The sequence below is a fragment of the Ostrinia furnacalis genome, unplaced genomic scaffold, assembly GCF_004193835.3.
Source record: "Ostrinia furnacalis isolate ACB-3 unplaced genomic scaffold, ASM419383v2 OfSCF0922, whole genome shotgun sequence".
NCBI lineage: Eukaryota > Metazoa > Arthropoda > Insecta > Lepidoptera > Crambidae > Ostrinia > Ostrinia furnacalis.
The window spans coordinates 105,904-119,408 of record NW_021131161.1 but is presented as its reverse complement, the minus strand read 5'-3'; the positions used below and the strand labels follow the sequence as shown (position 1 = coordinate 119,408).

The following is a 13,505-nucleotide window of genomic DNA, read 5'->3' as shown; positions in this document are numbered from 1 at the left end:
GGGACTCAAACTATCTCTATGCCAAATTTCATCAAAATCGGTTCAGTGGTTTTGGCGTGAAAGCAAGACAGACATAGCTACTTTCGCATTTATAATATTAAGTATAGATTATGTCATTGTTGGATTCATTGTTTCCAAAATCATTGACTTTGAAAACCGTCGTTACCATAAAAGAAGGTGAAGTTTTGACAGTTTTGGATAAGTTGTTAAACCTTATTGTGTTTTGTCGTGTTTAGCGTACCCGCCTCCGGCGTACGGCGCGCCGGACATGTCTCTAGCGTATGGCGGCGGGTTCGCGGCGCCGCCCATACTGCCGCACCACTACCAGCCGTATCCTGAGCCCACTGTGACGCAGCAGGTATGTCCAATATTTACTGGTCTGGTAGAATGATGTTCCAGCAATTTAAAGTGCAACTTTTACACCTATGATTATGAATTTGCTATTAAAACGGCCTCTATGTAGGATCTGTATTCCTACTCAAAGGACCAAGCCCGTTTTGACCCATAAGCTTCAAAGCTGACAAAATATATAATAATTATAAATTTTCAACAAACATACTATGCATGCTTATGTACATACGTAAACTAGATTTAAACTGTTCTTATAGGCACTGATAAAAACAGGTTAAGTAACATTCTAAATAATACATGTTGATCCCATTTCATTTATATTGATACAATGTTTCTCGATTCATAAAAATACATGTTAAGCGTTGACAGTAAAATGCGGTGTCGGCGAAATATAAAATGTCGAGTGTGCTCGTACATCATACTTTGCCCAACAACAAAAACATGTGGGATGGGTTAGAATGGGTTATAATTTATCCGTTCTTCAAAAAAGAGATTTTAGTTGCCTACTTCTTTTCCCGACCTGACGGACAACCTTTTTAACTAAACATTAATGTTCATTTATCTTTTCCAAATCACAGGAACTAGACAACCCGTACTACCCAACCATAAACAGCATAATCGAGCGGGTGACGTCAGAACTGAAGCACATCTTGAAACGGGATTTCAACAAGAAGATGATCGAAAGCACCGCGTTTAAGANAAAACCGTCGTTACCATAAAAGAAGGTGACGTTTTAACAGTTTTGGATAAGTTGTTAAACCTTATTGTGTTTTTTCGTGTTTAGCGTACCCGCCTCCTGCATATGGTGCGCCGGACATGTCTCTAGCATACGGCGGCGGGTTCGCGGCGCCGCCCATACTGCCGCACCACTACCAGCCGTATCCTGAGCCCGCTGTGACGCAGCAGGTGTGTACGATATACGGACCTGATGGTAAAATAATAATTATATTCCAGCTTGTGAGCTTGTGTTCCATTTTTACATTTCATGATTATGAGTATTTTCGTCTCAATGTGTTGAATCTGTATCCCTATTTAAAGGACCAGGCCCGTTATGACCCGTATGCTCCAAAGCCGAAAAAACTATAATGATCAATTCTTTATTCTGCAATAAACATACTACTATGTACGTAAACTAGATCTCACCAGAGCCCCGATTACGGTAACTTTTAACGTCCACAATCCAGACGCGTTTCTGATTCTGCGATACGATTGGTCAAAACAGCTGACGTACGCTGTTGAACGACCAATCGTATCGCAGAATCGAGAAGCGTGTCTGGATTGTTGACGTTAAAAATTACCGTAATCGGGGCTCTGTTCTTATAGGCACTGATAAAAACAGGTTAAGTTAGAAGCTTCAGCTAAATAATACATGTTGATCCCATTTCATATTGATACAATGTTTCTTTATTCATAAAAATACATGTATGCCATACTTTGCCCTTCAACAAAAACATGTGGGATGGGTTAGAATGGGTTATAATTTATCCGTTCTTTAAAAAAATAGCTACAAATATACAGCCTTTTTAACTAAACAATAGCGATCATTTATCTTTTTTAAATCACAGGAACTAGACAACCCGTACTACCCAACAATAAACAGCATAATCGAGCGGGTGACGTCAGAACTGAAGCACATCCTGAAACGGGATTTCAACAAGAAGATGATCGAAAGCACCGCGTTCAAAAGTTTTGAACTGTGGTGGGACGAGCAGAGTCGAAAGGCGCGCTTAGCCAAACCTAAGGAGGAGGCGGGACAACCTGGCGAGCCGCTTAAAGTAAGAAATAATAATCCTTCTATTTATAGATATAATTAACATTACTTTTATTCAAAATAAAATATGGTAGCAACTACTTATCACCCAAACAAGCAGTAAGAAATAATGTAGTTGCCACATTATTCGAGCTTGTGAAGGCTAACGATAGTCCAATGGTGAAGGTGTTGGTCTGGCCGGCTCGAAATCCGAGAAAAGCTGGTTCGAACTCCGCCGCTATTGCCGTGAACTCAGTCGTGACACCTAACAATATTTAGTTTGCTAAGAGGGGTTAACCGTCCAAAATAATTGAATTCTTTTAACTATTTGTAAATTGAGAGTACATTTATGGATAAAGTAAAAAAGCTTCCTATCGTTATTCAATTTATTCAAATGGGTGTAAGCAAAACTCACAACAATTTTTCGCCGTACCCAGGACATCTCAAACAAGAAAGAAGAGACCGCAGTGGACTCAATAAAATCCATTATGGAGTCTCGAGACCTCGGTCTAGAGCTGGGAGGCTACAGCATCGGCATAGGGCTGGGTCTTCGCGCCGCAATCCCCAAGATGCCCAGCTTCCGGCGCAAGCGGAAGATTCCCTCGCCCGTTGTTATGGACGAGGACTCTTCCAAGAGGCTGAGCGATCAGGTAAGAGTAGCATTTGAGAATAAAGATAATTCTTCTTTCTTTCAGCATTATGTAGATCGTTTCATCCACGAAGACACGCCCCACTATTCGACCGCTTATATTTGAGTGTTAGTGGTACACGCTAATTTTATCGAGTACACACGCACACTACAATAATGCCCCTGGGATTGCTCGGATCAAACTCCCCGCATCCCGCGCTTCCCTCGACCAAAAATAAGTGGGGCGCGTCTTCGTGGATGAAGCGATCTATGTATTCTCGTCTATGGTATAAACATTACTTAATAATTTTGCAATTCATGTCAACATCCCTATTGTTTGAGTGGAGGTATGCCTTATGCAACTTCATCGAATTTATAATTTACATATCAACTTCAATTTTCATTGGTTTTGGTTTAGTTTCTCTGAAATTTATCATTTTATCTAATCTATGTTTTAGTCCTAAATTCATTAATTAAAAATATCTCTTAAAAAACAATTTTATCCGGCTCGAAGGACCATTATTGGTTATTATTATCCGGCTCGAAGGACCACTTTACTTTATATTACCGCTTTTATAGCATCACTTCATTACGTGTGTAGGAGGAGATGGTGCAGAATTCGGACGAGGAGAAGGAGGTGCCGTCGGCCAGCCCGCACAACAGGAACGCCGGCTCGTACCTGTCGCGGAGCCGACGGAGGCAGTCCAGCAGTTCTTCCAGGTCTGTATAAATAGAGTTTTTACAACCATATCTCTATGTATTTCTAATACAACAAGCTTAGGGCGTAGGTCAAAAAAGATGATACGTCATAACGTTTGACGATTTGTCAAAATATCCAATTTGATGTTCACATTCATTTCGAGATTGAATTCAGTCTTGCTTGAACTTTGTCGCCGTAAAAAAACAACTAATCGTGAAAAAAGAGGATTCGTCAAAAAACACATCAATCTCGTGTGAACGCACCCTTATTCGGTGATGATAGTGTCCCGTTTTAGGTATAAAGGCAGCGTCTAGAATACGGCAATCTTTATCAGATGAAGACTTCAGGGGGAGGACCCCCTCCCGTCGTTTCACAAATAAAGCCTCTCCCCCCTTCTTAAATTAGATCATACGCTCACGAAACCATTTCGGTCGGCGGTCACATCGCCACGTTGTTAGTGTGACATCGCTCTAGAGCAGTGTTTCCTAACCTTTTCAATGTCACTACCCCTGTGAACAAGTATGAGAATTGAGTTTACCCCTAGCTAAACTTTAAAGTAGTTCATTGCGCGGCCGCGGCACGCCACGGCGAGACCGCCGGCGGTCTCCTGCGGCTCTACAGAATCTAAGAATTTCGTGGTGGGAGTAAATTTGCCCGTCGTAAAATGTACTCTGAAACTAAAGGCATACGATACACGATACATTTTACGACGGCCAAATTTACCCCCACCACGCAATTTTTTGCTTAATAAGTTTGGCGCGGCGTATACCGTACTATTATTTTGTTTATTGCTATTTTAATACTTTTTCGTGCCATCCCGTGTTACCCCTCTAGAATTTCCGTTTTACCCCTGCGGGGATAATTACCCCCAGGTTAGGAACCACTGCTCTAGAGCCAATGACTTAATGAGTGTTATTTGCCGCAGGTCATCATCGTCGTCATCAAGCCGGTCGTCGTCATCATCAGGCTCGGAGCGCAAGCCGGCCGCGCCGCGGATATATTCAGATACCGATGACGACTCGGAAATCGACGAGTCACAGGTAATGGTCTCCAGAGTTGAGTTAAACTTTCTATGTGGAAGGAATTTTAGGAAACATTGAAATTAATTGGTTAAGCGTAATGTCACATGTTACAAAGTGAACAAAATGAGTATGAGGAAGCTAGCGAGCAGCGAGTCGCGTTTACACGATTCTTTAGCAGACGACGTACTGTATCAAACTTGCTATGAACGTTACATAAAGTCCGGTCTCCGAGCAGATAAGATTTCGTCCAATGACCCTAAGCTACCCATCCTTATAGCTCACCGCTTGCGCGTAATTATATTGCTGTCGCGACTGTGTGACGGGCAGCCGCAGTGAGTGTGCGACACGAGCGATAAGGATGGGTAGCTTGGGGTCATTGGACGAAATTTTATCTGCTCGGCGACCGAACCTTACTCACTACCTTTATGTTTCATTTCATATCTGCTGTAGCTTGGACCACCACTCGAATGTCGTAACTTCATAGATAAATTAGAACCAAGTGGCGACGACGACGAGACGCCTTTGTCTGGCGTCCAAGACTGTGCATAAGAAAACTAACAGCAATACCATCTCCCCCAGTTCAAGGTGGTATCAAACAAGGAGAGGCTGCGGCGGGTGTATTCTTCATCAGACAGCGAAGAAGAACAACGGCGGCGCGAGAAGACTCCCATCCCCGACGTCGACGCGTTCGAAGTGGACGAGCGCCTGTCGCCCGCGCGCTCGCCGCCGCGCGACACGCTGCTCGACCGCATCTACTCCGACTCCGAGGAGGAGCGCGAGTACCAGGTCAGTCAGGCAGTCAGTCAGTCAGTCAGACAGCGAGCAGGAACAACGGCGGCGCGAGAAGACTCCCATCCCCGACGTCGACGCGTTCGAAGTGGACGAGCGCCTGTCGCCCGCGCGCGACAGGAGCCGGAGCGCGAGTACCAGGTCAGTCAGTCAGGCAGTCAGTCAGTGATAGTCACGCGCCCAGTAACGTCCCTGGGTCTGCGGGTGTCTATGGGCGACGGTAATCACTTACCATCAGGTGATCCGTCTGGTCGTTTGCCTCCTGTCACATAAAAAAAGAGTCAGTCAGATCGCTGTCTAAGGATGTTAGACGATAAGGTCAGTCTTAAACAGTGTGGAGGAATAACGGCGGCGCGAGAAGACTCCCATCCCCGACAACAAGGTGGTGTCGAACAAGGAGAGGTTGCGATGGGTGAAGATTCACAAAAGAGAATCTCAAACCAAAATATTAAGGCCTCCTCTATATCAGCGTTTTTCGAACGTCATCACGTACGCGCGGCGCCATCGTAACCTTTTTTGGACAAACGCCGCGTCGACAGTTCGACACTGCGCGAGCGCTGGTAAGACTACCATGCTTAAAAGACGCTGTGGGTCCCTAATGCGATTTTTTTTTTCATATTTCAAAGTCTTCACGTTTCATCACAACACTAAAATACACATATTATACTACAGGAAAGAAGAAGAAGAAATACGGAGTATATGGAGCAAATCGAACGGGAGTTCTTCGAGGAGCAACAGAAAAGTTTGGAGACGAATACGACGCGCCCGCAGCCCGAAAAACCGCCCGACGAAAGGTACTGACAATGAACTACCAAACCATTTGCATACTAAATATTCTTTGTGTCCATATTGACTTTGAAAATAAATAAAAAAGTGTTTTTCGAATGTTCTGAACATAAGAAGAGAATAATATAAAGTGTCAATGCAATAAATTAATTATTTCTAATACTTATTCTTCTCAATCCACCACCATCCTCCATATTTATTTGTGAAACGTTTTTAGTATTAATTTTAATTTGCAGTATACCAGAACCGAAGAAAAAAGAAGAGGAAGTCACGAATGCAGTCAAAAACCATCTCAAATCACCCGAAAAGAAAGAGACGAAGAGAGAACCCAAAGCGGAAGTGGAAGAGGGAGAGATTACGTCCGAAGAGGAGCCCCAGCCGGCGCGGAGGAAGAAGGAGAANTCAGTCAGGTCGCTGTCTAAGAATGTTAGACAATAAGGTCAGTCTTAAACAGTGTGGAGGAATAACGGCGGCGCGAGAAAACTCCCATCCCCGAAAAGGTGGTGTCGAACAAAGGAGATGCTGCGACGGGTGAAGATTCACGAAATGGAATCTTAAACCAAAATATTAAGGCCTCCTCTATACCAGCGTTTTTCGAACGTCATCACGTACGCGCGGCGCCAAAGTAAAAGTAACCTTTTTTTGACAAGCGCCGTGTCGACGCTGCGCTGGCGCTAGTAAGACGACGATGCTTGAATATCGCTAGTGTGGGGAATCCCTAATCCGATTTTTTTTTCATATTTCAAAGTCTTCACGTTTCATCACAACACTAAAAGACACATATTACACTACAGGAAAGAAGAAGAAGAAATACGGAGTATATGGAGCAAATCGAACGGGAGTTCTTCGAGGAGCAACAGAAGAGTTTGGAGACGAATACAGCGCGTCCGCAGCCCGAGAAACCGCCCGACGAAAGGTACTGACAAGGAACTAATACCATTTGCATACTAAATATTCTTTGTGTCCATATTGACGTTGAAAATAAATAAAAAAGTGTTTTTCGAATGTTAAGAAACATCAATATAAATCGTTCAAATTAAAAGTGTTCAAGTGTGTGTTCAAATTATTTCTAATATTCTTCTCAATCCACCACCATCTCGAATTTGTATTTATTTGTAAACGTCTTTAGTATTAATTTTAATTTGCAGTATACCAGAACCGAAGAAGAAAGAAGAGGAAGTCACGAATGCAGTCAAAAACCATCTCAAATCACCCGAAAAGAAAGAGACGAAAAGAGAACCCAAACCGGAAGTGGAAGAGGGAGAGATTACGTCCGAAGAGGAGCCCCAGCCGGCGCGGAGGAAGAAGGAAAAGAGGAAGACCAAGAAGACCGAGAAGAGACAGAGGATAGTGTCCGTCAGCGACCACAGCAATACGGAAACCACCGTCAGCGTCAATGGGGTTAAAGAGGTAAGATTGACGCCTCCAAAGATTAATCAAGCAGGTACCCTACCCTGCCTAGCTCGCATAAATATTTATAACTTTGTACATTTTAAAGCATGTAAACCTTTGAAAAAAAGAAGCTGACAATAGTGACTGAGTTTCTTGCGCTGCTTCTTCTCAGCACTGGCCCATTTATTGTCCTGAAGCAGTGGTAGGGTTAACTGGGAAGTGTAAAAGTGCTTTTTTAAGCCTATTTACAGAAATAAATGAGTTTTAGTTTTTTACCAAAATTACTGTTTTTTTTTTGTGGTAGAGTTCAAGTGTTTAATTTATAGTTTAGTGATATATTTCAACAAATAAGAGTGTGTTCAATTCAACCAAAAAACGTCCACTGCTGTCCACATAGGCCAAGGACTTTCACTACGACCAGCTCTGCGCTGTCCTCGTCCAAGAGCTTTCTGCGACCTTCACCAGATACCTTCACCAGATTGTAGGTCCACCGAATATCACAAAGCACGTTTCCTCATTTGGAAAACTAATCTTTCGGTTACAAGCTTGAACCAACTGTTTATGTCTTCACAAACTCTTACACCCTGTATGACTGTACAAACTAAATACGTATCATTCTCCACAGGCGAGCAGTGCACAATCGGAGACGTGGTCACCCGCGTCGCAAGCATCGCAGGCCTCCCAGGCGTCGCAGGTGGCGCTCGACCACTCGTACTGCCGCCCGCCGCCCGACGCGGGCACCAGGCGCGCCTCCAACCATCTGCAGCACGACCATGGTACGCTGATCATACGGGCTGTTTCACAATGGCAGGCGTCCAGGTGGCGCTCGACCACTCGTACTGCCGCCCGCCGCCCGACGCGGGCACCAGGCGCGCCTCCAACCATCTGCAGCACGACCATGGTACGCTGATCATACGGGCTGTTTCACAATGGCAGGCGTCCAGGTGGCGCTCGACCACTCGTACTGCCGCCTGACACTGGCGTACGCCGCGCCTACAACCATTAACAGCACGACCATGGTACGCTGATAATACCGGCTGTTTTACAATAGCAGAAAACGCCTTATGGGAGTCACCTATAGCACCTTCCATGTTACGCTGATTATAATGTCTGTTTTCGTATGACAACTCAAGATTTTCAGGAGTTGTCGCGCCTCCAACCATCTGCAGCACGACCATGTTGCATTGAACATACAGGCTGTTTTTGAATCTTAGGAGTCGTCGTCTTTGATGATTACTCGTCGGGTATCCATCTACCTGCATCATAACCACGGTACACTGCTGCACTGTTCATAAGGCCTGAACATCTTTAAAATTAAGTAAAGTTTTTTTTCCTCTGTGCTATTAAAATACTTGCAATTAAAATAAAATGCACCGATTTCCAGGTTACACTTGGATGGAGGAACCGGAGAGCGAAGCGCCGGCGGTGGAAGAAGCGAAACCCAAGAAGGACGCCAAGCGGCCCTACAAGCGGAAACACGAAACCAAGAAGCTGGCAGAGATACAGAACAAGTACGTTTTAGAAAGGACAATGGGCAAAATGGTACCCGGCTCCAATAGATATGTGTCTAGTATCGTTTGAAAGGTCTTACCAAGATGAACAACTTTTACTATGACCACCAGCCTCAGATCTGGTTGTGTACGAAGATATACATACTTTTTTGCAGAATGGTACCCGGCTCCAATAGTTATGTTTGTAGTGTCATTTGAAAGGTCTTACCAAGACGAACAACATTTACTATGGCCACCAGCCTCAGATCTGGTTGCGTTCGAAGATAAAGATACTTTTTGTGTAACCTAAGTATCATACAGTATGAAGGGGGACGCGCTCGGGGCAGGGCACCGACGAGATGGTCGGACGCGGTGAGGAAGACGGTGGGCGGGAGTTTGCATCGTGCGGTCCACACAGCTTATGACCGCAGTCTGTGGAGGAACACTATCTGTGGTCGCGATCCTCATCAGTGAGGGACCGAGGAAGAAGAAGAAGAAGAAGTATCATACGTGTCCATCGTATGGTACTTAGGTTATGCGAGGCAGGAAGGATTTACTGCTCCAGCATCCTTCCTTAACTCTATAATTATTGATAGGGAGAATTGTGAAATAAATATTTTTATTTAAAGAAGTACTACCCCCTTATTAATAAAAAGTTACACCTAGGAAGGACCTTGGATTAAAATGACATTTCCATACCAAATGACAATTTAAGCCAGAGTTCAACTAGGGTGTAACTTTTATTAATAAAGGGGTTAAAGTTTTATTACTTCTTAAGGGTTTTATTATGAGTTGCTAAAGCGAATAAACCCACAAGACCCAATAAGTCCACCCACAAGACGGGCCGACGACCTCATAAAGGTAGCGGGAAGGCGCGCCGCCACCAACCGGTCATTGTGGAAATCATTGGGGGAGGCCTATGTTCAACTGGACGTCCTATGGCTAAAATGATCATGATGATGATGATGAAAGCGAATAAAGGGCTAATAGCTTGGGTAGTTCATCGTAGGTATAATCCTTTCCTTTTCAATGCTTCTTTTAGTTATATAATAGATTGTAGTCATAATACATACTCGTATACATGGATGATTGTGTTATACTTTCATTATAATACTTAGTGGAATTACTGCTTTCAAAACGTGAATTAGAACTGGCCCCATAGCAGACATTTTTCTACATCTAAAGGCCTTTTAAAATATATATCGGTTATGGCTATTGGAGCGGGTACCACTTTCCATACATTTGTGCCCATCATCCTTTAGAGCTTAGGTTTCATATTTCATAACGTAATAGTATAAAACATTCATTTTATTTTCAAACACATTATTTTTACTTGCAAAAGCTAAAAGTGAAAACTACTACAAATAATAGTTCTAGATCTAAAAACAGACTATCAGACTTTAAATTTGTGTGGCAAAATAGCCTGTATTACAACGAGATAAGACGCCAGTGGGTTAAGGTTAGGGTACACAGAGGCGGGAAAGCGGTCGCGATCCGGGACGATATTTTTTTGTAATGTTCGTATAAAATCAGTCACATGGAAAGCAAACGCCTCCCGTCTCCCATCGCGCGTAATACGCGTCGACGTACCGCGCTTTCAGATTCATTTCAGACCGCTTTTCCGCACTTTCCGCCTCTGTGTGCGCTGACTAAACCTTGATGTCCGTTAGGTCCTTGCCACACTGGTAGATTACAAGCGTTTTCAACTCTAGGCGGAAACGATGAGCAATCCGCGATGTGTTCGCCGCGTCGCCGCTCCGCTTTGAAAACGCTTGCAATCCGCCAGTGTGGTAAGGCTCTTACGACCCGGAGCTACAGATAACTTGACTCTTTCGACTCCAATTGTCGACTCCGTATGTCGACCTTTGGTGTAGTGGTTCGAAGCGAACTACTATTCCGGAGGTAGCGGGTTCGATTCCTGCACAGTACAAACATTGGTGTGCATGAACATATTTGTTTGTATTGGACTGGGTGTTTTCTATGTATAATATGTATGTATTTACAAAAAAAAAGTATTTAAGTATGTTTATATCCGTTGTCTAGTACCCATAGTACAAGCTTTGCTTAGTTTTGGACTAGAAGCGCAGTGTAAAATGTCTAAGGATATTTATTTATTTATTTAATCTCATGAACCCATCNAGATAAAAGAAGTAAAAGAAATAGAAAAGAAAGAAGAAAAACCGATCCAAGAAGAAATCAAAATAAAATCTCCGACGCCTGACAAGAAAGTTGAGAAAAAAGTAAAAGAAAGCCCTAGGAAAGAAAAAAGAAAACATAGGGATAGGAAAAAAGAATACAAATCTAAGTCGGAGAGCAAAGAGTCTAAGAGAGTGGAGCGGAGTGTAGATAGAGAGAAGAAAAAAGACAGAGACGGGGAGAAAGAGAAAAAGAAACGAAGGTATAGCAGAGAGGAGTTGGACAGTGAGATTATATCGCTTGTCGACACTACAGACGATCTGATTGATTTGACTGGCGACCAGGATTGTAAAGGTAAATAAATATCATGTATTTGGGTAGAAAGATAGAGGTTTTTATGTTGTTCTGTTGATTGATGTAAAGACATTAGAGTATAGTATGATCCTTGCGTCCATATTTTCTGTCTGATTAAGGTTACAAAATAGCCGAATTGCTTGGCAAAGACAAGATAAGACTGTTCGTCAGCTCAATGAGGGCTATCGTTTTGATACTTAACAGTTGGCACCCCTGGCGATTGACAGGACCTTACTCTACAGTGGCGCCATCTTGATGAGTGCAAATGCGATAGTCCTCCTACCACTTTAGCGCTCACAAGTTGGTGCCACTGTCTTCGCTACTAGCAAGTGACAGGACCTTACTCTACAGTGGCGCTAACTGGTGAGCGCTAAAACGATAGCCCTCATTGACTTACAATATATTGTATTAATTAAAAGTTACTAATTGAAATTACAGTCAATTAGAAACTAATTGGGTTTTCAATCCTAGAACTATGTGTTTTTTAGAAATATAGTGCCTTGAAATGATTCATGAACTACTCAGGCAACGATTGTATAGTCAACAGCACAACAGACCACTTATATTTTTATGAGAAAATTGCACCTACTGTCGCTACTGTGCGACGGGCGCCCGCAGTGAGTGTGCAAGCGCGACAGCAACATAATTACGCGCGAGCGATAAGGATGGGTAGCTTGGGGTCATTGGACAAAATTCTACGTGCTCGGAGACTGGGCTTTAGCAGTAGTTATCTTGATATCCCGCCGTCTGTACGTTTAACTTATTTAATTAATACTCACAGGTGAATCAGACGCGCGCTCCAGCGACCGCGCCAAGCAACAGGCGCGCCGGCGCCGCGCCGCCGAGTTCCTGAAGAAAGTCGGCGTGGACCCCGCCGCCGCTGCGTTGCCTACATCTTCTTTAGCCAGCGCCATGGTCAGTGTTTGTTCTTTGTGTCTTTGTGTGCCTTTTTAATACGGATAAAAACTATTTAAAATTCTCGTCTCAATACAGTGTGAGTCACGTTAAAGTGTACATATGAAAATAGATAAAACTAGACCTATTTTTATCGACAAAAAAGAGGTCAAAAAATTTTTGAGATTTTTTTTTAATTTTTTATAGAATTTTTTTTCTTCCAATTACTTATTGTAAAGAAAACGTAATAACTTTGAAACTAAGCGGTATATCCTGATAAAATAAAAACAGTAATAATGCTAAATAACAGGCAATATTAAAAAAACCGGCCAAGTGCGAGTCGGACTCGCTCACCGAGGGTTCCGTACAAACCTGCAAGGTTTACAAAGTTCGTTCATTACGACAATCGAGTCATAACTATGGTATTTTTATTGCAAAATGAAATTCATAAGTTTATATTTATTAAAAAATATATATTTTGTAATGTAACTAAAAATTTAAGGTTTTCGGAATTTTTCCTTTATGTGTGCTATAAAACGTTGCTTCATGCCAAATTTCAAGATTCTAGGTCGACTGGAAGTACCCTTTAGGTTTTGATTCCCTTGCGAGTACTTGCGAGTTTCAAAATATGCAGCTTAAATTGCTGTTTCTTTTGATTGCGTTGACATAGAAGTTTGATTTTGTTACAACTTAAAGGTATTATAGACCTGAGTATTTGGTATGAATTTCAATTTAATACCTCTACGCGTTTATGAGGAAATGGGTAGTAAGTTTAAAATTATTTAAAAAAAATATATTATGTGATGTAACTAAAAATTTATGGTTTTCGTAATTTTTCCTTTATCTATGCTATAAGACGTTGCTTCGTACCAAATTTCAAGATTCTGAGTTCACGGGAAGCACCCTGTAGGTTTTGATTCTCTTGCAAGTGTCGAAAATTTGCGGCATAAATGGCTGTATCTTTTGATTGCGTTGGCTTAGAAGTTTGATTTTTTCACAGCTTCAAGGGACAGTAGACCTGAGTAATTGATATAAATTTCAGCTTCATACCTCCACGCGTTCCTGAGAAAAAGGGTCTTGACAGACGGACGGACGGACAACAAAGTGATCCTATAAGGGTTCCGTTTTTTCCTTTTGAGGTACGGAACCCTAAAAATACATTAAATACACAAAAAAGTCCAGCAAATAATAAAAAACCATCATAGCAAATGTT

The 13,505-nt window shown here is 42.6% G+C and overlaps 1 protein-coding gene across 1 annotated transcript in view; it reads left to right on the top strand.

The window, feature by feature from the left end:
* LOC114350601 (histone-lysine N-methyltransferase SETD1-like) overlaps positions 1-13,505 on the top strand; it is a 31,438-nt gene that overhangs the window by 15,341 nt on the left and 2,592 nt on the right. Inside the window, exons 14-26 of the mRNA XM_028301463.1 lie at positions 1,136-1,257; positions 1,917-2,126; positions 2,539-2,751; positions 3,331-3,449; positions 4,355-4,469; positions 5,031-5,237; positions 5,913-6,034; positions 7,175-7,436; positions 8,044-8,112; positions 8,238-8,319; positions 8,803-8,960; positions 11,050-11,398; positions 12,180-12,313. Coding sequence (XP_028157264.1) covers positions 1,136-1,257; positions 1,917-2,126; positions 2,539-2,751; positions 3,331-3,449; positions 4,355-4,469; positions 5,031-5,237; positions 5,913-6,034; positions 7,175-7,436; positions 8,044-8,112; positions 8,238-8,319; positions 8,803-8,960; positions 11,050-11,398; positions 12,180-12,313 — 2,162 coding nt within the window. The remainder of the gene's footprint in view (positions 1-1,135; positions 1,258-1,916; positions 2,127-2,538; positions 2,752-3,330; positions 3,450-4,354; positions 4,470-5,030; positions 5,238-5,912; positions 6,035-7,174; positions 7,437-8,043; positions 8,113-8,237; positions 8,320-8,802; positions 8,961-11,049; positions 11,399-12,179; positions 12,314-13,505) is intronic.